The sequence below is a fragment of the Muscardinus avellanarius genome (genome assembly GCF_963383645.1).
Source record: "Muscardinus avellanarius genome assembly, chromosome: 1".
Classification (NCBI taxonomy): domain Eukaryota; kingdom Metazoa; phylum Chordata; class Mammalia; order Rodentia; family Gliridae; genus Muscardinus; species Muscardinus avellanarius.
Genome location: NC_137786.1, coordinates 61,059,815 through 61,086,247, shown reverse-complemented (window position 1 = coordinate 61,086,247; position 26,433 = coordinate 61,059,815). Strand labels below are relative to the sequence as shown.

At 39.2% G+C, this 26,433-nt stretch overlaps 1 protein-coding gene across 2 annotated transcripts in view; it reads right to left on the bottom strand.

Annotated features, from left to right (window-relative positions):
* The window catches only part of ARHGEF28 (Rho guanine nucleotide exchange factor 28), a gene marked incomplete at both ends in the record, with an annotated part of 271,821 nt that overhangs the window by 31,208 nt on the left and 214,180 nt on the right, over positions 1–26,433 (bottom strand). For both annotated transcript variants that reach the window (XM_080715727.1, XM_080715728.1), the window contains 8 exons: positions 4,830–5,130; positions 7,308–7,793; positions 14,570–14,617; positions 14,716–14,754; positions 17,910–18,010; positions 21,037–21,168; positions 24,393–24,575; positions 25,704–25,795. In XM_080715727.1, the coding sequence (XP_080571853.1) occupies positions 4,830–5,130; positions 7,308–7,793; positions 14,570–14,617; positions 14,716–14,754; positions 17,910–18,010; positions 21,037–21,168; positions 24,393–24,575; positions 25,704–25,795 (1,382 nt within the window). The remainder of the gene's footprint in view (positions 1–4,829; positions 5,131–7,307; positions 7,794–14,569; positions 14,618–14,715; positions 14,755–17,909; positions 18,011–21,036; positions 21,169–24,392; positions 24,576–25,703; positions 25,796–26,433) is intronic.

The following is a 26,433-nucleotide window of genomic DNA, read 5'->3' as shown; positions in this document are numbered from 1 at the left end:
GAAGGGTTTCCAGGAACCCCAGTACCACCAAAAATAAAAATAAAAAATCATTTTTTATCTTCTGTTAAGGGTTGAACTGTGTTCCCTAAAAGTTTACATGTTGAAATCCTAAGTCCCAGTGTTTCAGAATGTATTAGAGATAGCCTTTAAAGAGGTAATATAAATGAAGTCATTATGATATAATTTGACTGGTATAAAAAGAGTTGATTAGGACATAGTCCGGCACAGAAGAAAGACTAAACAAAGACCTGGGGAGAAGCCAGGGAGAAAGGTGCTCAAAAGGAACAACCCTGCCCAGGCTCAAGCTCAGATTTCTAGCCACAGAGTATGGGGAAGAACATTCCAGCTGTTCAAGCCCCCAATCTGAGGTTCTTTGTTACAGCAGCCCTAGCAGACTTATACAACCCCCTCTTCAAATGCACCTTTGTCACTGAAGTTTATGGTATCTAATGCTAATTTCAGTTTTATGGGAAACTGCCTGAAGGTCTTTGGCAAAGCTTCTTTCCACACAGATTAAACAAATAAGTTGCAAATTTCTGAAATATAAATATTTTTAAAACATTAGAAATTACTGTATTCTCACTTCTTAAAGACTGTTGCTTATATACTAACTATAGCATGGCTTTTCATTTGAAAATTCAGAATATAAATAGAACTGGAAGTGTAGCTCAATGGTAGCATGACCCCGAGTCCCCCAGTACCACACACACACACACACACACACACACACACACACACACACACCTTACAAGTTTAACAAAACTGTCCATATATGTTTTTTTAAAAAGATAAAATATTCTAAATACAATGCTTTAAATTCTGAAAATATTTTGCTGGGCACCCAAATCTAATATGTAGTAAAAGACAATACTACTTTAGAGCCCAAACTTAATAAAGTTACTCTCCTTTTCAACATTTATATTATTACTATATAAAATTTGGCTCTTGATTTAAATTTCATCATATGCAAGGCAAAATCACAACTCTTTATATTAAAGAGAACTGTTTAGGTAAGCTGAAAGTATCGTATTTGGATGTAGATAAAAATATAACTAGCCGGGTGTGGTGGCGCACACTTGTAATCTCAGCATTCAGGAGGCTGAGACTGGAGGATCACAGTTTGTGGACAGCCTCAGCTACTTTGTGAGGCCCTCTGCATCTTAGTGAGACCATGTTTCAAAATAAAGAATAAAAAAATAGGACTGGGGGTGCAGCTCAGTGATAGATGCCCCTGGGTGTCTCATCCCCAGCACTGAAAAAAAAAAATATATATATATATATGTATATATATGTATATATATGTATATGTATGTGTGTGTATATATATGTATATATATATATATGAGAAGACTAAAAATATTTCAGATATTCATGCCATAAAATTGATTAATAAAAAGGCAATTAAGTTAAACTAAAAGATGCATTCAATATATAGTTCTAGAATCTAAAATCCGGGAGGAAAAAAGTCACATGAATAAAATAGTTTTTCTCCCCCCCCCCATTTTGTTCATAGCAATTGTCCCACAGAAACTTTATTGTTAAATTCAATTTTTGTGTGTGGTTTTGGCTGGTGTCCCTCAAAAGAGAGCAGAAAACTATCTTAAAGCAACTGTTTTGTCCACTATAAAGTCAAATACCAATTTTTATTTAATATTCAAACATCCAAGAATTTTCTTTATGAAAGAACTTCTAAAACTAGAGAATAAGCTGTAAAGTGCTACCTTAAAATATTTACAAATACCACAGGGGTTATTATTAGACACTGGGTTATTATTAGACACTGGAGAAACTAAGTATCTGTAAGAAAATGTTTCCTAGGTGGGAAAAGTGAAGCTACAGGATAGTTACAATGTCTGAGGATGCTCAGGCCTCATGGTAAGAGTTGGCCACAATCCTAAGCATTTCAAAATTGTTACCAAATGGTAATGATAAAAAGCAAGGGACGCAAAGAAATAAGCAAAAGCTAAAACTTGGCTCTTCATCCTGAGCATTCTGCCAGGCATTACAGAGGAATGCATTCTACATTGACTTCAGCTTTAGTCAAAAGTACAACTCCACACAGTTCCCTGGATGTTAACAATCGACAGTGCAGTGGTTACAGCATGAACCCCAGAGTCACTCTTCCTGTGCTCCAGTCCTGGTTCTTCTCTCTACTAGCTGGGTGACCTCTGGCGAGATGCTTAACCATTCTGTTTCTCGGTTTCCCCTCTCAAATGGAGATAACAGAACTGTCACTGACCTGTCATATTAAATGAGTTCCTCCGCATAGAACCTTAGCGCAGTGACTGAAATCTGATGTGTTGTATAGTTCCTGGTGGGAGCCCAGGGGTCAACAAATTCAAAGATTCATCAAAGTGCATAAAGTGGTGAGGTTGAATTGGAAAAAAAAATGTAATGAAAATTCCAAACGAGGCAACTTCTAAACACATTCATAAGTTTTGTTTACATGCAACTTTTTGCTCTATTCATTCTGTTCCAGAAATTCACCTTTCCACCCACCTGAGCTAGGCCCATACACACAGTATGGGTCTAGCAAGAGAGTAAACAGTTCTCGAGATGTTGCCTGAAACAGCTTTGGGCCTAATCAGTGAATGAGTCAACACAGTGTTAAGTCATGGTTAAATGCACATTGAATAAAAATACCAGCCCAGAACATTAGGGGCGAACACTATTGGCCAGCCTACTGTGAACGACGGGGATCTCAGGAGTGGTCCCTGATGACCACGTACCCAAGGACCCAGCAGAAAACTGTGAAGGCAGTGGGGGCCCTGCCTTGCCCTGGAGTCTACATGCTGCTGTCCTCACTGCCCAGCACACCCAGGTCCTGCCTCGGCTGCCCGGCCCCTCTGAGACCCCCCGGCAGAAGCTCACACGGAGCCTCTCTCAGTTAGAAGGACTATCAAAGCTCCAGGGGGTATGAACAATTTTATCTGTCCCTGACCACTATCTTAGGAAAAACATTCTATTTTCCTTCTACTTCCCTGTCATCTCCTGCTCTATGGTTTTCTTTTTTCTCTTCCAGAAATTACTTATCATGCTCAAGTAAACAAACATAAATAGGGTTTCTGTCTAGTTGCAAAACTCCAGTTGTTAACAGTGCATGTGGCGTTTCTAATCTAATCCCTGCTTACATACACCAGAATGTTCCTGAGAGATTTAGGCCAAAGTTGATTTTCCTCCCGCCTGTCAATGTCCTGAGTGTCCTTGGCCTACACTGAGCATACAATTTCTTAAACATAAGTCTATTTTCTCAGCATTTCCTTTGTCCCTGTCTAACTCTTTGATATGCAGATAGAATGATTTTGAATATAACCATTGTTAATTTCCTTAATACGTATTTTATCTACTGCAAGGATCCCACCAAATGTTTAAAAGCCTTCTATGTTGAAACATGAAGCAACAGAGAAAGATGACAGATACACAGAAAGGAACAGGGAAATACTTCTTTTAAACAAAAGCCGACTGTGGTTAAATTCAAACTGAGTTTTTGAATTCTCCCAAAGCGAGTGTGTAAAACCACACAGAAAAAGAACTCACAAAGGCCTGCAAATAGCGAGCTAATGACTGAACACAGCGAAGCAGCGAGTACCTAGCAAAAGCACTCTGCACCATGGTTGTCACAGTATTAAAGGGCGAGATAATATATTTAAGAGGTTATATTTCTTAAATTTTGTTTGATCCTTTATTTTTTAATTCAAACTATTCCATTGCATTTTTTTCTTTTTTACTCAAAGAACATTTGAAATGGTACTCTTAATAACTATTGCATTCTTTTGTATATTCTGATGAGAAATAAGAATGTTACAGCAGGGACCAAGTGGTATAACAAATTAGCCATTACTAAGAATCGACATCTTTTGGATTAGCAATAAATCAGCCTTCGGGTCAGAATTACTACTCTCTAATTGAAAGAAGCCAAATACCTTCAAAACTTTTTGGTGCTGAAAAATTATCCTTCCAACTGATGAACTAAGAAGGGACATTATTCACAGAAACAAATCCATGTCCAGGCCTAAAGATCTCACTACTGCCGCTTGTTTTACGTTTCTGAAGCGTTTTGCTGTCTGTGATTTATTTCACAATGTGTGGCCAGCCACTTGTTTATTCTCTTGCATACCATCTGTTTTTCAGTAGAGAGGTTTCAAGTTCTTCTCATTCCCTACCTCATATCCCACAGAAAACAATTTATAATAGACAGAGATTTAAATCACTTGGATTCACGTGGAGCTGGAAACTCGAGCTGCCCTTCCTTTATACTTGGCAAATGCTTTAATGGGATTAGCAAATTGTATTATTACGAGGTACTTCTGGAGAGACGACACCTTCTTTTTACAATGACAAATGATGTTAACAGTTTCATTTTGGGTGTTTAATAGCGGGACAGAAGATTTCACTAACGTTACAGGAAATTGCCACCATAGACCATAAAGTCCTGCCACAAACCCCGCCAGTATCTTTTTTATTTCTGAGAGTCAACAGATATACCCATCAGGATGTGGCAGGATTTACAATGGGGAATAAATATCGAGCCACTTCCCTTTAAGGGGCATTATCCTTTGGCCCACAGACCCAACACTCTGTCTGGTGCTTACACATTGGTCATATTCCCTAGGCCCTATAGCCATGGTTTAAGTTGTCTAGATAATTCTGCGCAAAGGCCACCCTCAGGCTTCCCCAAAGAAAGGTGTGTGCCACAGACTCCAGCTCATCAGCAACAATTTATTCCCATTCCAGGGCTCACTCTGATTAGCTCAACAAAAAAAAGCCGACCATTCAAAGAAACAACTTCTTGTTGAAAGTATACAGATGACATGCAAAGTGTTAATTACCATTTTTACAAGAATCTTTGCTGCTGTCCTGGAGAGGAGGTTTCTGGTGACAGGGCCCAGTGGCTGTGCACAGTTCATGGTTGACATCCAGCGGCTGAGCAACGTCTATCTGAAGGTCTACTTGATTTGTACTCGTCCTTACCAAGTCAGAATTAGATGGATTTGGGGGGCTAGTGGCATCCTGATGGACACCTGATGGATTCAGTTTATTGAAAGTGTTAAGTGACATTTGTACTAAGGCTTCATTGATGAAGAACGAGTTTTCATGACACAAACTTTCAGATCGATTAAGTTCCATTACCTGTGCAAAGAAATACAAAAAAGTATAATTTCTCCAGCAACCTACCTACACAACTGTCATATTTACTCCCAATAGAATTTAAATTTCTTTTTTGTTGTTGTTTTTAGTAGTACCAGAAATTGAACTCAGGGGCATTCTACCTCTGAGCTACACTCCAAGCCCTATTTTATTTTTTACTTGGAAACAGGGTCTTGTTAAGTTGCTGAGAACCTCACTAAATTGCTGAGGCTGGCTTCAAACCTGTGATCTTCCTCTTTCAGCCTCCCAAGTACTGGGATTACAGGCATATACCATCATGCCCCGACAAACTTTCAATAAAAGTAAGGTTGAGAAGAATATTATCATTCATTTTCTCCTCCCATCCTGTTGAAATGAGCTAAAACTAAAAATTTTAATTCGATATGTATATCTTTAGAAATCTTCTATGACATTTAGTAGTTTCTACTTTATTTAAATCAATGAAAGCAGCATTTTCACTTTTGCTAAATAAAAAATTGAAAAGATAGCCATATATACATGAGGACTAGGCAATAAATGTCATTTTGGCAAACTTGAAAGTCAGATGCAACATACTACTTTCTCATAAGTTCATTAACTTTTACAACTTTATGTACTATCAATAAAAAGCATACATGACATGCACATAATGCAGAAAAATATCCCCTGGACAATTAAAATTGTAAAACATGGCCAGAGAGGATGCAAACGGAACATAGAATCTTCTGAAAGGTTTTTATTCTACTCAGTCATTAATGAGTATGGCGATAACATAGAAAAGAAATAAAGTAGAAAGAAGACAAGATGTGTGTGGTGGCACATTCATGTATTCCCAGTCCTTGGGAGGCTAAGACAGGAGGATCACGGGTTCAAGGCCAACCTCAACAACTTAGATCTTCAGCAACTCAGACTTTCACAATTTAAAAAATAAAGGGGGTGGGGAGTTGTAGCTCAGACTTAGAATGCCCCCGGACTCAATAACCAGTATAAGAGAGGAGAAAGGAAGGGAAGGAGGGAGGAAAAGGGGCTCATAATTTTAATTTAAAAGCCTGTGCTAAAGTGCCTCATATCTCTTCTCTTCAGGCCAGTCACTCCCAAATATCCGAGAAATCTACAAATCTTAGAGCTACTGTAAATTCACTATGAGAGCTGCCTCCTTTTCATTAAACCATAAGTGAACTTTTAGCTGACACAATGTCTTTTTTTTACAATAAAACAAAGGGAGTTACGTTATTTTAAGAAATCTATAATATAGGGTATATTTGATCTTGATCACACAGAGGAAATGATATCAACCTAAAAATCCCAAGAACGGCTGGATCACCACAAACCACTTTGTGATTTCCAGGTTGACACCATCCCCGCACATTTTCCCATGCCCACCCTCACAAAGGCCCCTTTAAAAGGAGAACCCAAGAACCCCGGAGCACCACATCTCCCTCTGGAGAGAGCCAGCATTTCTCTAAGTGGGCACATCTCCACCTTTCACCTTCCAATAAAGCTCTTCCTGTTTGCTGAAATCTGAAGCAGCCTTCCAGTCTTTTCTGCAATGTGCCAAGCCCTTGGATGATCTGAGTAGAGGTTTCCAATGCCTCTGGAGAGACCTCTTAGAACACCTTTTGGTGACAGCATAGCTCAAGTTAACTACCATGGATTTTGAATTTAATCTATCCAATTCACAAAGAGAGAATAAGCTTGACATAACAGAGTAATATTTTACTTGTTTGAGTCAATGCTTATAATATTACATTAATAGCTAATTGATTGACTAAAAGATACTTGCATTACAGATGATAGACTACTTTTGTTCTATTACATAAAAGCAGATTACATAAAGAGAGCCCCCTTAAGTTACAGGAAAAACAGTGTGTTCACAGAAAAAGTGCCTCCAGGAAAGACACACCCTCAACTTAGTGGGACATCTTGATTCTGTGTTCCTTGGTTAGTAAGAAAATCTCAGAATACAATGACCTAACAGAACCTAGGACTTCAAAATTTTTCATATTGTAAGTCAAAATGCATATGCATTGTTTCTGAAATTCCCGGCTTTTACGATTTACAAATTGAAACACTCTTGCAGAAGAACTATAAATATAGGTCAGTTTGGTCAATGTCCCAGGAGCCACCATGACTAAGCTTATCTTTGAGTAGCCGCCTACAACCCCCTAGAAGAGCCATACCTCCTTGCTTCCCGGAGGAAATGCGGCTGGGAGGCTCCTCTGTCGGCTGTGCCTCCAGTGGCCCAGCAGGCCCTGCTGGATGCGCATCCTCTCCCGCTCCCTCTCCACCATGCGCTGGCCCTCCCGCAGCCGCTCCAGGTTCTGCTGGTACTCCTGCAGCTGGTGGTCCAGCTCGCTGCGGTTCTGCTGCAGCAGCTCCTCCTGCGCCTGGCACTCGCGCGCCCGCGCCTGCAGCCAGCTCTCCTTGGCCTCCTGCTCCCGCTGCTGCTGGTCGCACCTGCGGTGCCAGCGCCGCTGCTCCTGCTGGAACTGGTGCTGCAGCTTGTGGATGTTCACCAGCTCCTCGCGCTGCTTCTCCAGGTGGCGGGACTTCTCCGGGTCCAGGATGGAGCCACCTCGCAGAGAGTGGCTGAGGGCCAGGCTCTCCTGCTGCCGGAGGACCAGCTTATGGATTTCAATGTGGCTGTCCTGAATGGTCAAGGCGGCCTGTGAGAAGAGCAGTCACCGAGTAAATACAGGCTTGAGGGGCGGTTGCACCTTGGGTTGGAAGTACCTCTCAATACAAAAGGATGATCAAATTATTTTCTCTTAACATTCTTCTGCTTTCCAAGATAAACCAAAGGCGGACTTTGGCTTTTTAAGGTGGCTTACCTATACTTCTTAATGGCATGTAGAGAGAAATAAAATGCAAAATTAGGATAATTTTTCCCTTAGTATCTAGGATTCCCTGTGGATACCCAAATCCACAGATGCTCAAAAATATAATATAAAATATAATAAAATTTTATAAAAATATAGTATTTTTATAAATTTACATTTAACTTACACATTTAAATGCAAGTATTAACACATTTAAATGTAAGTATTAATTTACATTTAAATGTAAGTATTTAAATTTAACTTACACAATGTCTGTGTGTGTGTGTGTGTGTGTGCGTGTGTGTGTGTGTGTGTGTGTGTGTGTGTGTGTTTTGCATTGTGGATTTAATCTACCGGCATTCTCTTAAGCTATACCCAGTACTATTTTATTTACTTACTTACGTTGGTATTTGAACCTGGGGTAGTTTACCTCTAAGCTACCCATTTAGCCTCCAATCCTCAGCTCTTTAATTAATTAATTAATTAATTAATTTGTTGTTTGTTTTTAAACAGCATCTTGCTAAATTGCTGAGGGTCTTGCTAAGTTGCTGAGACTGGCCTCAAACCTGTCGTAGCCTTCTGAGTACTGGGATTTTATTTTATTTTGAAACAGAATCTCACTAAGTTACTGCACACTCGCCTCAAACCTGTGACCCTCCTAAGCCTCCCAAGTATTGGGATTATAGGCATGTGCCACCACCCCTGGCACCTCTCACATATTTTAAATCATCTTATAATACCTAATACAACATCACTTCATTGCATAGATTCAGTGTAGTACTCAGCAAGAGCTGAATTTAAGTTTTGTTTTGAGGGATTTTCTGGAATTTTCTCCCCATATTTTCATTCCAAATTTGGATCAGATGATGCAGAACCCATGGTTATAGAGGGCCACTTATACTCAACCCCTCGTTGGAAATGCAACTTTTTCCTGGTTCTCTTCTGAGTAAGTCAGTCTTCTGAGTACATGCCAGGCTTGGTGGCCCACATTTGTCATCCCAATACTTAGGAGGCAGAGAATGGAGGATCTCAGGTTTAAGGACAGCCTCAGCAATACTGAGACTCTTAGCAACCTACTAAGACCCAGTTTCCAAATAAAAAGTAAAAAGGGCTGGAGGTGTAGCTCAGAGGTAGGATGCCTCTGGGTTGAATCTCCAGTACCACAAAAGAAAAAGAAGAATAAAGAAGTACTGAATGCATAAATTTATAAGACTCTGCATTCCTATCCTATCATCTGTTTACTTTCTGAGGTTTCTTCAGTTGATAATTTATGAGAATTTAAGAATCTATATAAACGTAATAGTATCTTTTATTTGAATCCTAAACCAGAAATTATTTGAGCTATACATGTTGCTTTCATCAAGACATGAAAATAAAAGCCAACTGTTTTGAGACATTTGGTAAATAATTTTCATAAGATAATGCCTGAGAATAGCAGTTAATGCCATTTTTAGGAGATATGTAAGTGGCTAATGCTGGTCTCCTTACTGTTGTGTCTTTGCGTTGTAGCAGGAAGGTCATGCATAAAACACTAAGCTGAAATTCATTTGTTTAATAGATTGCTAACAGAAGGCTGGAATGATTAGGGGAAAATAGATACTCTAAATGCCAGAGAACATTACCAAACAGATTTAAAGATATTTTTTTTTTTTAGTTATAATATCTGCCTATGAGAAGTTTGGCAACATAACAAAAATTAATGGCCAAGATTTGGAAAGATGCCACAAAACCAAGAAATTCTCTGTGAATGCCCTTGGAAGCTTTTCATCTTTAAAGGTTCCCTTTTAAAGTACAAACTGCAAACAAACGCAGAAGGGACAATTTGAAAATGGACTCATACTGGGTATGTATGTATGTCTTGATGTTTTGACTCAGTATAAAAAATTGCTACTTTTCTAGGGATAAAATTCACATTTTTCCTTCCTAAAAAAAATTGTTAAACTATCCAGTGTAATACATGGTAGGAAGATGGAGTTTTTTTGGTTTTGTTTTTGTTTTTTTTGCGGTACTGGAGATGGAACCTAAGGGTATTCTACCTCCAAGCTATCCCCCAGCCCTATTTTTTATTCTTTATTTTGAAACAGAGTCTCACTTAAGTTGCAGAAGGCCTCACTAAGTACCTGAGGCTGGCCTCAACCCTACTTCTCCTGTCTCAGCCTCTCAAGAACAGCCTCAGCAATATAGAGACTCTTAGCAACTCATGCACCACCATGCCCAGCTCAAGATGGGAATTCGACTATTAGTTGTTTGTTAGATCAGCAGTTCCTATACTTTGGAAAGTTAAAAAAGTCATATATTTAAAATTTGAACTTGTTTTGAAAAAGACTCAAAAATATATTCACCAGAGCCTTTAGAAATAAAATTCATGTTTTACAAATTTTAATGTATCTAATTTTAAAAATTCAGGCATTTGAATATTTGATTAATGACTTTTAGGAGTTGTTATAAAGAGAACAATTATTATTATTAGGAATAGGTGTTAATTATTGTGTTACTTAAATATGAAATAATTAGTACATAAAATAAGCCACTCAGGATTCCACTGACCTAACAGAGTACTATACAATGTACATCAACATCCAATTCTAATAAATGCTAAGGGCATCAGTATGATAAAACAAACAAAAATTTGATAGTTTACATGTCAAAACTATCATAGGCAATGATAACTCTCATGTAAATATTACAATTAGAATAGTTCACTGTAACCATGAAGATTTTTTATGTCTAGATAACATCTGGGATAAGATTATTCTCTTCCCAAATCAGAGGTGGAATTTGAAGGCTCATTTCCACAAATTTATATTTAGCACAGAGAACAAGACTTTAAAAAAAAAAGAATTCCCAATTCAGTCTCACTTTACTTTACTTTGCCAGAATATCTATGTTCTTTCCTTCTTGATTCATCTATACCTCTTCTCTAACTCTACTGTCCTAATATAGGGATCAAACTTAATTTTCATCTCATTCAGATATGCTTATGTAAAAACTTCAAGCATGCATAAGAGATTCAGCTTTTAAAGAGATCTGTGCCACGAGAGGAAATCTTTCAGAGCTCATATCCTTAGACCAGTCAAAAGCTTTGATTAAGTTAAAGAATCCACCACACGTTTGATGTTTCCCATGTGGCTTCAACCTAATGTGTTGCAAAAATGAGGTCACTTAGGTCACTGGGCTTCTCTGAACCTTGAATCCACATAGGGCTAGATTTAGAGTTGAACAGACAAAAGATGCCTTTGTGAGTATTTTCACCTAGCAACACAATCCAGGATATTCAATGTTTTCATCCACTAAAGAGTTGATGAGTTATATTAAAACTTTAGGCCTTCTCCATTGGCATTTAAAATAAAGTATATTTGTTTTAAATGATAATTTGGCCTATTCGACCATCTAATCCAGACTAGCATATCTGATGTAAGCCACTAAAGGTATTTCCACAAAATTATGAATAAGACAAAGAGCTTGCTATCATCACTGTTAATTAACAGATTTTCAGAAGTTCTAGGCAAAGCAGTAAGTCAAGAAAATGAAATTGATATAGCTACTGAAGAATGGCCATATAACCATTACTTTCAAATTTTAATTTCTACTTTGAATATTCCAGAGTCAATGGAAAAAACTATTAAAATAAAAAATGAAGTTAATGAGTTACCTGGGTACAAAATAAATACATAAAATCAACACTTTTTTTTTTTTTGGTGGTACTGGGGTTCCTGGAAGCCCTTCTACCTTCGGGCTACACTCCCAGACCTATTTTTACATTTTTATTTGGAAACAGGGTCTCCTAAGCCAGCGCACACGGCTGGCTTCGAACCTGTGCGATCCTCCTGTCTCTGCCTCCCAAGCACAGGGATTAGAAGCGTGCGTCACCACACCCGGCAACACCTTTATTTATATCAGCAACACCATTGGGGAAGTATGGACATATGTGTATATTATATATACAAACATATGTATGCATATGTATATACCTAGAAAGAAATAATATCTCTATGAAAAAATTATAAAGAAGTTTTTCAACAAAACATAAAATATGACTGACTCTTGTTCTTAGACAAGAGGAATGATTACAAGTGCCAATTCTCTCTAATTTAATAAATACAATAAAATTTTGATTTTATGGTCTTGGTAGTAGGTAAAAAGTTCGACAGTGACTCCAAAACTCTTGAAAAAGAATATGAAAATACATAGAAAAACAGTAAAAGGGCAGTATCACTATCATACATTCATATGTAATTCAACACTTTAAGAACTGAGTTAGTGGTAAGGGAGCCAGCATAGGAATATGGTCAATAGACCATAAGAGAAAAGTCTTCATACAGTTGAAATATAAATAAGAAAATAGAAAATTTAGTGTGACTTTACATTCTTCTTTTCATGGTGAAATTTTTGTTTTTTAAATTTTTTTATTGGTGCATTGTATTCATAAATCACAATGGAGTAAAAAAAAAACTTGTGGACACATACATGCACACATCACCCAGCCAGCCCCCACCCAGCCCCCAGCCCTCCCTCCCATGCTTGGCTTAGTGGTTGACTACGATATGGATAAGTACATCGTGTGCTTTAGAGAGTTTCCTTCCCCCCTCTTCTATCCCCTCATTTAGGTTGTCTTGTTTGCTCCTCTATAGGATTTCCTTTTTCATCTAGAGTTTCTCCTATGAACCATTTCTCCTTAGCTTTCACATATTAGGGAAAGCATCCGATTTCTTATTTTTTGTGATTGACTAATCTCACTTAGCATAATGTCCTCCAGTTCCATCCATTTCCCTGTAAACGATGTAATTGTGTTTTTTTTATGGCTGAGTAAAATTCCACTGTGTACATATCCCACAGTTTTGTAATCCATTCATTGTTGGTATGATTGCAAATTAGTGCAACCACTTTGGAAAACAGTATGGAGAATCCTCAGAAGAATGGGAACAAATTTACCATTCAATCCAGCAATACCACTTCTGGGTATCTACCCAAAAGAAAGGAAGCTAAACTACCAAACTAATGCGTGTGTATCTATGTTCATAGCTGCACAATTCACCATAGCCAAACTATGGAACCAGCCAAGATGTCCATCAACAGATGAATGACTTTACATTTTTTTGAGAAACTTAGACTTAATTTTCTTTTAACATTCAAAAGATATAAGATATGAAGTATGAATGAATAATATATCAGTGAGGGGAACAAAAGTCTCATTAGTAATCACTGACGTGCAAATATAGCAATCAGACATCTTGAGCTATTTTCAAATTGAATAGATAGAAGATTGATTGCTCTATTTGGGCAATGTTTATTAAAAACCTAAAAAATCTAGTAATTTATCCTAAGGAACATTCAGATATTACCAAAAAGATTAGTACACAATGTTGTCCAAATTTTGTAATATCAATAATACAAAAATGTAATAAGTGATTGAATATATTGCACAGACTTGAATATTATACATTCATTAAAAAGAGAGAATGGGGTGGGAATTGGGTAAGGGCTAATTGGGTGATGTGTGCATGTATGCCTCTACCATCTCGTACTCCACTAAGATGCATGACTACAGTGCACCAATAAAACATTTTTTAATTGCCAGGCGTGGTGGCGCACGCTTGTAATCCCCGCGCTTGGGAGGCGGAGACAGGAGGATCACGCAGGTTCGAAGCCAGCCCCACTAGCTTAAGAGACCCTGTTTCCAAATTTAAAAAAAGTATAAAAATAGGTTTGGGGGTGTAGCCCAGAGGTAGAAGGGTTTCCAGGAACCCCAGTATCACCAAAAATCTTTTAAATTAAAAAATAAATGATAGAATAATGGTTGATGACATAGGCAAAAATATGTTGCCCCAAATACATAAACAATCTAGAATCTGGAGGGATATACACCAACATAATAATGGTAATTATAGAATCACAAATCATTTTCTTTTGCTTACTTGTATTTCCAAAAGTTCATATAATTTTTATAGAATAAACATTGCATTTATAGGATTAATTTTTTAAATCAGTAAATTAAACAATTGAGTACACTGAACTTCTTTCTTATGTATAACCTGAAGACTTCCTTAGCTAATACTCAGTGCAAGTGTGATTTCTATGCCCGTTTTACTTTGAAAAGAGAATCATCTATCTGAGCTGAGGTTTTCTGGTCCATTTGTTTTGGGCTCAGCCCTCAGCACAGTGCCTGGTACAGAGTGGGTGCTCAATTAATGTTGAGTGATGAACAAAGAAAGCAAAGGGGCACACGAACTACGCATCTGCACTGAAGGCCTAAGGCCACATGTGGAAGTAGAAGTATAGGTGTGAATTCAAGTGTTCACCAGAAAATGTGAAGTCATGCTACACTGTCCTAAGTATTTCATGGTAAACGTCAAGCCAGAACATATTCATAATTATTTCTCAAAGATATGAACTGTTTTATGGTTTCTGAGAAGAATGGTATGAAATGTAGTAGTGGTGTTGCTGGTGATAACAAAACCAGGTGACGCTGAACTCATCTGGCTGAGCTGCGCCGAGGGGTTGGCATTTCTCTGAGATCACTCACTACCTCTCAAATGTTCTAATTTCTAAAGCCTGGGAACCATCAAAGTGAATTGCAGTAAAAGAAACATTCACAAGGTTAAAGATGAGAGGAGGGTCGTTACCTGAAGGCTATATAAGAGACGTGTTAAATTCTGTATTGCTTGTATAATCTGAAAAATAAGATTGCATGTGTCAGATTCTTAAAACAGGTTTCATTAGCCACAAAATAAGAGAGGATGGTGATATATGTAAAGCAAGTGTCGCTCACCTCTGACTGTGAAGAACCTGGAAAACTTCTATATTCCACCTACAACACAGAAAAACAGAAAAACATCAAGAGCCACTCTGCTTCTGACGAGCTGCACTGTATGTTCCAGAACGTATGGCCTTTACTTTCTCTACATTCGATTACCTCATCTAGAGCAACACTTACTCCTCCCGAGAAGAAAAGTGTGTAGAATGAAACAGCAAGAGCCTCCCTCGTGTAAACTTGGTTTTAGAGATGCATGGCAATTTTAACCCAGCTGTCCCTTAAAACAAAGGCTGGCCATGACCATGAAGAAGCCCTACAAATACTAAGGGGCACTGTTTAACATGCAAGCCATGCCGTGAATTAAACTCTCTGCCCAGGTTGAAGTCTCCTGGGCCAGGCTGACCCCTTGCATCTGGGAGGACAGATTCAGAAGCAAGAGAACAGCATGCCAGGCCTCTAGCTCCCTGTCTCCATGTGTGAGATTCATGATGCCAAAATAGCCAGTGGTTGGAGAAAGAAACTAGGCTCCGGGATGACCCAAGGGGGAGTGCCTAGTGGGCCTCCTCCAGATCCTGAGTTCAGCAGGCCAGTGCAGAGGCTGCGAATGAAGCCATAGGAGATCATCTGCTTCTTGGAGATGAGATCTGTGCCTCCTTCTTTGTGTCTCCCACAATACACATTAGGAGAATATGTGGATACTGAGGGTTTCCAGTTTCTGGAACTGAACCAAACATTTGTCTATTTGTTTATCACCTGTCTTCTCTCACTAATAGGTAAGCCAATGAGTAGCAAGACTTTGTGTATTCAATATTATTTCTGAAAACCTAACAATGATGCCTGGCATGTAGTGGGAACTCAGCCAATGGATAACAGGTTGACTCTGACTGCACTCCAATCAATAAATAAGTTCTGATGATGCCCTTTAAACTCCACACTTTATGCTACGGTAGATCATCAGATTCCCTGTCTTCTAAGAGCCTACAGTCTCCAGCATGCCACTTTTCATCTGAGTAGAACTAATTTTAAGCTTTAAGCAAGCAGGTATGGCATAAAGTTCTCAGGTAAATTTCAACTTTTTGCTAAATTCAAAAGGCTGATGATGACCTAATTGAATCTTTTTCCTCACATTACCAATTAAATATTTCATTACTAAGCATCCCATCTAATATAGGTTAGACAAAGGATAAAAAAAGGAAATGAAGTTTAAAGACATTAGACCTATGCTCAATTTTATAGCAGATGCCAGAGCTAAGAATCCCTGTTCTGTAGTAAGTTTTGGAGTATTCTTTTTTTTTTTTTTCTTTTACTCCCCCCACCCCCAGTTCTTTCCTTGCCCATCTATTGATTTGGTAGTAGGAAGATCATATGGTATAAAATTTCTAGGATTTATAAAAAAAGACACATAGAAGTCAGGTGAGGTGGCACATGCTTGTAATCCCAGTACTGGGGAGGCTTAGACAGTGTGTCCTGGGTTCTTGGACAGCCTTAGCTACTTAGTGAGGCCCTCTGCAACTTAGTGAGACCCTGTTTCAGAATAAAGGATGAAAATTCGGGCTGGGGTGTAACTCGGAGGTAGAATGCTCCTGGTTTCCATTTCCAGCACCACAAAAAATAAATACACATAGAAATATAGCTGGATGGTGCTACATGTATGTGGTCATTTATACCCCAAACCCACTATTAAACGGAAAAATGGCACATCATCTTTTAATGGAGTTGGCCTGCCATCTTGTGGCTGAGATGCATAACTGCAGTTAGTAATTTACACAGAATTTCTGCCATTTGGGTTAAAGATTCTTTTAAAAATTCTTTCAGAAATTTTATTCTCCTTATTAAGAAAGCTAATGAAAAAATATTCATATTATACTCTTTAAAAGTTTGGTCTCAAGTACTCCTGCCCTTTGTCTCAGCTTAGTTTTTCAAAATGCCTTATTAAGGGCCTAATTTCCAGATAGGTTAATCCAAAGGAGAACCTGAACGTTTAATCTTAACATCCTGTGGCTAAATCACGGGTTGGAGCAGCTACAACTTTCCACTCAAGATTAAACTAGAACTAACAAGCCTTTCCTCCCTCCCTCCTTCCCTCACTCCATTCCTTCCTTTCTTCCTTCCTAATAACATAAAAGCAGTTGAAAGCTACAAGTGTCAAATTAAAAAGGAAGTCTATACTGAAAAGGATGAAAAGCAGGAATATTCTAAGACAAATAAGTTAGAAAGTTTATAATCAGAATGAGCAGAGTAAAATACTTGTATCTTATATTCATTTTGGCCTATCAAGTTAAAAAATGAACATTTAAACCACAACTATTTCCTACAGTTTGAAAAATCTTTGGTTTTTGTTTATTAATCATATTAAATAGATACAAAATATAAATTATATGTATAATATGTCCGGTCTATAACATTTATACGATATTTATGTGTCATTCTCCCACAGTGGCACATGTTGGTACTTGGTAATGGACTCAATTCATTTTTAGACAAAGCAAAACTCGAGAGCTCCAGGCAACCACAAGGAGTTTATCTCACTACCTCTGAGAATTACGGTGTTGTTATGGCTATATCTGTGACATCTCAATTTCATTGCAAGCTAATAGAAAGTTGTATGCATTTAGTTTTGAAAGAGAGTTATCATCTAAACGTATGTAATTCAGAGAAGCAGCAGCAATTTGAAACCACCTTTGCCACAAGCAAAACGTGGTCAGGTGAGTTCAAAATCTACAGAAAATAGGTGAAATGTTTGGCAGTGGCAAGAGGCAGTTGGAAAAGAAAAGAAAGTTGAGGGAGGCGGAAGAAGCAGGAATATTCCATCGTAGAAATTATTTCAGCCACATCAGCGCCATCTGGCTGTGCAAGGTCCCAGTGCCCAGGACCAGCTCAGCCTGAGCTGTGAACATTGTGGGTGCAAAGTAAAGGTTTGCAGCACAGAAAGGAAGCCCAGAAGTCAAGAGAGCGCAGACACAGTACACAAGAGAGTTTTCAACCTTGATTTTTAATCATGTTTCACCGTTTTTGTTCATTTACACCTACATGATATAGGAAGAACAAGAACATTTAAAGAAGAAATAAGTTAGAAAGTTTAAATATTAATATTTAAATTAACCCAGAACAATTCAGAAAAGCACTTTAATACCCCCTCACTGCCATAGACAGTTGCTTTATTACACAAAGCAACCGGTGTCGTTTACTAACAAATCAGTGAACAATACCTTCTCCCCTGCATCAGAGACCGCCAAGTCGGTTACCACACCCTGGATCCCGGGATCCACATCCCAACAGCCTCTTTCTTCTGTCCCTTCTGTGACTAGTGCTGGGAGCACGCCATTGAGACAGAAACAAAAAGGACAACATCAAACATCGGCCAGCAACTGGATTCATCTGCACACAGCAGACCCACACTTTGCAATAAAGACCATCACCAAGTAACACACACTGCATGCTTCCCACGAGGCGCCCTGTGCGCAGAGCAAGCCGCGCAGTCCCTGCCCACGTAGAGCTTACATGCTAATGGGTACCAAACTGACAAATGGCATAGACTGACACCCAGCTTTGTATTTTTACTTCTTTCACGTGCCGTCGTGTCTATGTGTTGTCTGTGGTTTAGAGGGGGAGATTCTAGCTCTCACTTTGACGTCATAGGAAACAGGCTCCTGGGGAGGGTGGAATTTAAAACAGGCACGACTGACAAAGGAAGGGTCTTTTGGCAGACCCCCGGTCGGCATAAAGGCTCCCGGTGACCAGTACAAGAGCAGCAGCTGATACAAGGTTGAGGAGGAAGGAGCAGTCCAAAGGCAGGTGGGATGCACCTTCTCAGAAGGCTGAAGGTAGCTAATACTTTATGGTTTCGGTGTCATACAACTGAGAACCTGTCCCCGTCTTTCATAATTTCCAAATGCAATTTTTCTCACATTTTTTACTCAGACTGTAAATTCACAAATACTATAAATACTGTACATTCAATCTATCAAAACACAGAAAGTAGGCCAGAAATATTTTTTAAGTACCAAAGGCAAAAGTCACTTCATCATTAAATCTCCATTGGCAGGGCTTTTTATTTATTTACCCATGTGAACTCAGTTAAAATATATATCATGCTCACCTTGCACTGATTAAAGCTAAAAATTTCTAAACCTTTCATACATAATATTTCTTATGGAAATATTGAACAGTGACTGACATGGAGCAATATGTAATCAGGACCCTGATGAAAAATATACTCGCTTTTGGTGATACTGTTTAAAAGATTCCTTATTCAATGTCATCTGGAAACTTTACTTCATAATGAAGGAAATGCTTTTTCTCTTTGTTTAAATTAGCAAAAAGTACTTGTGTCTTTGGAAAAGCAGAGTTGTCTAGGACTCCAAAAGCCTCTTCTAGAACAAAGAAGTTCTATTTAAGCAGAAACTGTTTTAAATTTTATCAGCTAAAAACCAAGCTTGTTATCAATGCTGGTCAATACTCACTGATCATGAAGAAACAATTAACAATTTATAGAAATGTTTTTGTTATTCAAAATTGGTTCCACTACTGGATATCATTCCTGATTTGTAAAGAGATGCCAAAGGTGTTATCAAAAAATTAATTATTCTCTTTCTCTCCCCTCAACCCCTCATACAAAGGAGGGCAACCAGAAGCCAATAATGAGCCAAATAAAGGCAGAAGACCAGAAGTTGGATCAATTTCAGGGTGGGCAAGAGGCTCTCCAGTAGACAGAACTTTACATGAGTATATTAAGTATATTGAGGGGCTAAACATAGAGGTCTGTCCTTGGCTTATAACCTCAAACTGACATGAGCTTTATTGAGAAGGACCCAGTCTTCCAACTCAATCACAGAACTGACCCATCCAGTCAGAGAACTTCATTTAGAGATGATCTTTTGGTATTAGCAACTCTATAAAGAGAATCAAACTCTTGTAGTACCATGTTGCAATATAGCCCAGAACGGACAGGCCTTTGGGGTGAGGGACCCTACCACCTGCCCCGATATTTCCTCTACCTAAAGCCTGGCACCAGGCCTCTCTGGTTCTAGCAAATGCCATGGGCATCCATTTGGAACTCTCCCAAGTCATGACAGATGTAGATGGAGACGGGAGAACCTTCATCCCCTGGCCTGAGGGGAGGGAAAGTCTGGCCACGTGTTCTGAGCAGCTGCAGGGGCGGAGTGGAGCCTTTCCAGCTGTCCCTAGGGTGAGCCGAAAGTGGCAGATCCCTACGTGTATTTTTAGACAGAACTTCCTCAATGGCATAATGAGGTCCTTATTTTAAAAGGAAATCACCCAGGGCAGTACAACTCCCCTGATGAATCTGGGCTGTGCTGAAATGAAAAACATATGTGCACATATTCTGAAAATAGAAACCCAGGATTAGATAAGGCAGAACTTGGGAAGGGAAAATAATTATTGATGCTTGTAATATATATATATGTATGTATATATATAATTAAAAACCTATATTGTTTGTACATAATTTAATTAACCAAGGGATGTTGTTAAAGAAAGTCAAAAACAATTTAATCCTCCAGTCTCTAGCGACTAAAGACATTTTGTCATATGCATATAAGACCTTTCGGAAGTAAAGTTTTTACCATCTATACATGATAAAAAATATACTCTCTCTGCTCTTACCTAGAATCATCTATGGAATTAAGTAAGTGCTTAAATTAAAACTATAATACAATAGTAAAATTGGGTTTTTTACCTAAGCCAATTCTCTACATTCTATGTCTCTGTATTTAAAATATATTAAAATGTTGATTTAATAAATAAATTATACCTGAACTAAAGTATGTAATTACACAGATGAAGAATCCTTTTCAATTCTGCCTTTAACCACATTACCACTGCTATGTGTATGTGTTTATGTTTGTGTGTGTGTGTGTGTGTGTGTATGTGTGTGTATGAATGTGTGTGTGCGTGAGAGAGAGAGAGAAATAGAAAAATGTTGAGATATTTTCTCAGTTGATGCTCATGAGATTAAGTTTAAAGGCTTATTCTGTAATGGATTGTGGGGATCCTTTTTAAAAAAACAAAAACAGTTTAAAAGTTATTTCAAAATTGTATCCAATAAGTGATATAAAAATGAGGCAGGACAGGGTTGGGAAGGTGCAATACCACTCTCTAAGTTCTTGTCCTTGAAAGAACATTAACATTGTGCCATTAACAATGTATAGAATGTTTACTATGACTAGCATAGTAATTCTCAATTTTTTTCCTAATTAAAAAAAATACATGAAGTCCCTTCCAAGTAGGGACAGAGGCATTGCTTTCATTTTATGTGGCCACTATACACTCCAGGGACTGTGTTCAGGCTCACTGCCAAGGCGTGTTCTCACTTACAAGCAGTGGGCGGTCCTGGAACATCATCAGATCTGAGTGTGTCCGTCAGGACAGCTTCTCCACAATCGTCCTCGGAGGACTGACTGACGTCACCCATTTGTGAGGCCTTCACTGCAACTTGCAGACTCTCCGCTAAGAAGTAGAAAAACAAATACATGCGTGTAGTTTAAACTAGATCAACAGTTGATAAATTATAAGTGGCCTGTGCCTGTTTTTACATGGCCCAGGAGCTAAAAGTTGTTTTTACATTTTTAAAAGGTTGTTAAACAGACACACACATACATACACATATACACATGCACACACACACACACACACACACACACACACACACACACACAATCTCCCAGAGATGGCGTGACCTACAAAACCTAAAATATTTACATTAAGACTTTACAGAATAAAAAAGGCAGACCTGCGATCTAGACCAGTAATAATTTTAGCATCATTTTGCAATAGAGAATTAACTCAATAAAAATGTAAAAACCCACTGACTAAAAACATCTCAGATGTAACTTTCAGTAAAATAGTATGCTGAAAGACCTCTATAATTGCAATATTAGGCATTAGGATTATAAAGCTGTTACTCAAAAATATTAGCTATGCATCGAAAGAATATGTTCCCAAACTTACCATTAATAATACAGATTCCCAGTCTTCACCCTAAAAATACTGAAGGAGAAAGGGGGATTTGTGTTCTAAACAAGCACCAAAGACTACTCTTAAGATGGCAATTTTAGGTCAGCTTAGGAAAAAATCAGCAGGAAGGTGAAGATTTTGTTTAAAAGGTTTCAACAAGAATGTGGAAGAGTGTAATTCCAAGGACTCAGCAAATATTCCCTCAAACACCCTATTCAATGATTTAATCTAGAAAATACTCACTGGTATCTACTCACTCTAGGGCCATTGGACATGTGATAAGGGGAGTTTTCCGACTAGAGGAGGAAAGGGACGTGCAGCATTCTGCAAGGCTGCCTGGGATCTGTTCTAAGCTTCATCTCATCATTATCCAAGCGTCATCCATGCTCCCGCAGCCTTGACAAGCAGGAGAGTTACATTAGCTAGTGGGATTAGGGCAAATGTTTCGAAAGGAAACTGAGCAGACCTGGAAGGATGACTGGGATTCAAAAGGCAGAAACAGAAGACAAGAAAAAAAAGGAACAAAAACCAAGCCAGCCATTCAAGGTGCACACTCACTGTCCTTCAGAAGATGATCACCTCACCCTGATAAGAATTCCTGCTAAGTTTCTCAGCTGCAGTGTGAGTGAGTGTGGATCAAGGACTCAGGGGTGGAGTGGCCGCCTTTGGCCCATGATTCAGATTCTCCACGGTTGCTTCCTGAAAATCCCAGGAATGGTAGGCCAATGGAATTGAAGCCAGTGGGCATGCAACCTACCACTAGTGAAAGTTATGACGGGAAATGAAGTTGAAGTCATTGGCTAAAAGTGAGAGTGGGTGACTTATTCCTAAAAGGCCTTATCATGGATAATTGGGAGAGGGCGCCAATGGTTCCTGTTGACCCATTTGAAAGTCTGTTTGGCTTTATTTTTTAAAAATATATTTGAATCTGTTCACTTCTCTCTGCTTCTGTTGCCAATGGCCCTGGCCTTTACCATGGCACCAACATCCCTCATATTAGTTTTTGCAGTTCCTAACAGGGCTTCAGGTAAACTCATCCTCTTCCAACCTGTCCTAGTCAGCAACCAGTGTTCTTTTTAAGAAGATCATATCATGCCCATGATAAAAAGTTTCCATTGACTTCTATCACATTTGGAAAAACAACAGAAAAATATATAACTCTGGCCCACAATGTTCTGATCCCCGCCTGACCCGTACCACCTCAGCTCCTGACTTCTACCTACTCCCCTGGCCTTATTCTTTGAACATTCCAGACACAGGGATATTGTACTTACTTTCTCTCTGGCCTAGAATGATCTTCCCTCAGATCTCTAGATGATTGGCTTTTCATCTCTCAATCTTCATCTTCAAAAGTAACCTCTTCAGGAGGGTCTTCCCTGACCTTTCTAGAGCAAAGCCTTCACCTGCTCCCAGCTCCATGATCTTACTTCTCATGGTGTTCTGAATTATCTGGCTTTCTTACATGCTTTAGAAGTTTTATGAAAGCAGCACTGTTTCCTTAGCACCACCAATTATTCACAAGGCAGCTGCTCAGTGAATACTGGATAAATAAATGGGCCAAATGAATGAGTGATGCTATCAGCAGGCCCCACTTGAGACAGCCTCTGTACCCTTCTCCACACCTCACTTTCCTTGACCCTAAAATGAGATAGAGCCCACGATTTCTAGACCATTTCCCAGAGTGAATATTCTGAGATTCTAAACCAATTTTGGGCAAATATTTTCTGTAAGTGACCGGATAGCTAGTATCATAGATCTTGTGGGCCACACAGTCTCTGTTAAAATTGCTCATCTCTGCCACTGTAGGGAAGAGGAGCAAACACAACGCGTAAATGAGGAAGTGCGTCTGGCTCCAGAAAAGCTGTATGTATAGGAGCAGGCAGTGAGGTGCCTGCAGCGTGTGACCTGTAACTTACCAACCCTTCTTCTGAACAACTGTGCTCCTTGAAAACCAGGTGGAGGCTACTTTATCTCCCAAGCCCTTTGTTCTTATTGTCACCTCCAAACCACGATCTCATCTCTCTCTTAAACTTCTTTCTCCCCTGACACTCCTGCCATCTGATTAGACCTCTCACCAATCCTCCTTGTTGCCATTCACCTTCAGACCCCCAGCTCCTCCCCTGCATTCCCTGAACAAGTTAGCTCTGGACATAAGTCCCACCCCCAAGTCCCCAGCTCAATACTAATCCTGTCTAAATTCTCAGTCATTTCAATTTTAAAAACTTAGTCCTTTCACCTCCATGACTTTCCCAACCCCAGTGATACTATCCTCTGCCCAACCTCAGCCACCACCACTCACAGTTATAGCCTAGACTTTCCTACTTCAATATCTGCACTTTGCCCCATGTAATCTGTTCTGCACACCGCAGCCAGGGGTTTCCTTTAAACCACAAATCCAGTGGCTTATTAACTGGCTTTCTTACTTCCTCCATGTCTGCTCACACATCATTATATGAAAAGCCATCCGTGGCCACCCTAGAGAACCAACTCCATCACTCTCCTCCCCCTTACCCTAGTTTTCTTCATAGCACTCGATGTAACCTGCCATACTTATTTCTTTATACTTTACATTTCATAGTGTATGTGCTAGAAGAGTAGAAATTTTGTCTCCGTTCTCCTATGTCCTCAGCACCGAGATCACAGTGTATATCCCATAATGGGTGCACAATAAATATTTTCTGAGTTTGCCACACCAAATCATTTCCAATGTAAGTTACCTTCTTTCAGTGCAGCTGCCAGTAAGGAGGCTGCCTGGGGAGGCTCTCCTGGGTCAGGTTTAATGAGGAGGTGAGGTTCTAGGTGGACATCCTCAAGGCCACTCAGTTCTCCAAGCTCAGCATAGATATGTAGTTTTTCCTCCAAATATGTGCAAATTTGTTGGTCTTGGTTACTGAGTATTTCTATGAAATAATATTTATCATACAAGATTATAGCTAACATGAATATAATAAATGACACAAAAATCAAAGTCATGAGATAAAGATGCTACTTAGAAAGCAGCCTGGTCTAAGAGGTATATAGCATATGTTGTTGGTGAGACAGATGTAGGTTCAAATCCTGACTCTTCCACTTAGTGACTGTGGCCTCCAGAAAGCAACTTAACAACTCTCTCAGCTTCCACTGCCCCCGACAAACATTCATTTTCTTTCCCATTCCCCTAAATCCAGAAAACCATGCAGAACTATTCTTTGTTTATGCCGGCTGTTTCCTATTAAGACTAAACACCCTGCTCAGGAATGAAAATTGAGGTGGCCCCGCTCCATGATGAGAGAATGCCCACAGGGGAAACTATGTGAAGGCCTGAAACTCCCCGGGCTTCAGCCTGTCTCACATTTTACAAAAATGTAAAACTGGTTTACATTTTTTTGTTTCTCAACATCCAATCTCTTGGGCCACCTAGGCGTGCATCACTTCCCTCTGATTTCCAAGTGTTATCAGAATTCTTAAAGCTCAGAGACCTTAACTAGCATGGCATCTAGGGGCTCTCTGGTCTTCTGTGCACCTCAGAATCAACAGGGAGGAGTTTAAAACACTCAAGTCTGCACTTGGCTCTAAAGTACTGCACGCCCCACAGTTTCTGACTGAGCTGGTAGAGGGCAGAGCCCAGGGGACTCCAGTGTCTGGCCAGTGTTGACAACAATCACTTCAGCTGATCTTCCATCCTTACTTCTCAGGTTTGCTTTTGATGGCCAGACTTGCTTGGTTCCTTGTCCAGTCATACACCTCTGCACAAACAGAGCTGGAACCTAAAATTAAACCACCAGGCAGAAATGCCAAAGTTCATCTGTACCACACTGACTACAATTACTGTTCCATATATGTGACATGCATTTCTACCTAAACTTTAATCGCTAAGGCAGGAGGAGGAGCTTGTCTGGTGTTGGGGGCTTTTCCTGGAGGGTGGTCAGGGTAGGTCTCAGGTCCATACAATTAGTCCTCCAGTCCCAACCTTCCCTTCAGGGCACCAGGGCTTCCCGGCACCCCAGGAGAAGACCGAGACCAGGGAGCCAGACGCGCTCCTGTCATACCTTGACACTGCTGGATTCTGGCCACTCTCGCTTCGGCTTTCCGCCTCTCTTCATCAGATTCGTTGGTCCTTCCCCCTTCTTCTTCTGGGAAACTTTAAAAGACAACAGTCAAGAGAAAATATCCAAGACTTTAAAAGACAACAGTCAAGAGACATGACGGAGACAAAATCCAAGTATCTTTAGACTCATTAGAAAAACATGGGAACTTGGCAATGGAATTAATCATAAAGGCAAAATTCAGCACAAAAAGAATTCATTTTGCCCCCTGGCCATGAGATTTATTTTCTTGAGTATATAAAGGATCTGGCATAATATAACATAACTGTCAAAGTCTATGCTATAGGATGACTCAAATATTCCAGCAAACACACACACACACACACACACACACACACACACACACACACACATTAAGTACAACTGGAAAAATAATTTTGGCTTTTTATAACATTTGGGCACTTCTTAATGGGTTCAACAAGAAGGATTGATGAGGGGGGGAGATTGGTGCCGTATTGAGAGAAATACCATGGACATGGAGGACTTTTTTTTTATAATACCAAGATCCAACTAATTAAAATCACTATTAAGAATTATTACTCCTATTCTTGTATCCGTATTTATAAAAACTGCCCTCGTACATACACAAGGAACAAATTGACATAACATTCAGTTCCACTAATCTAAGAACATTTATTGAATGATTCCTCATCACTATTCACAGAGAGAAACA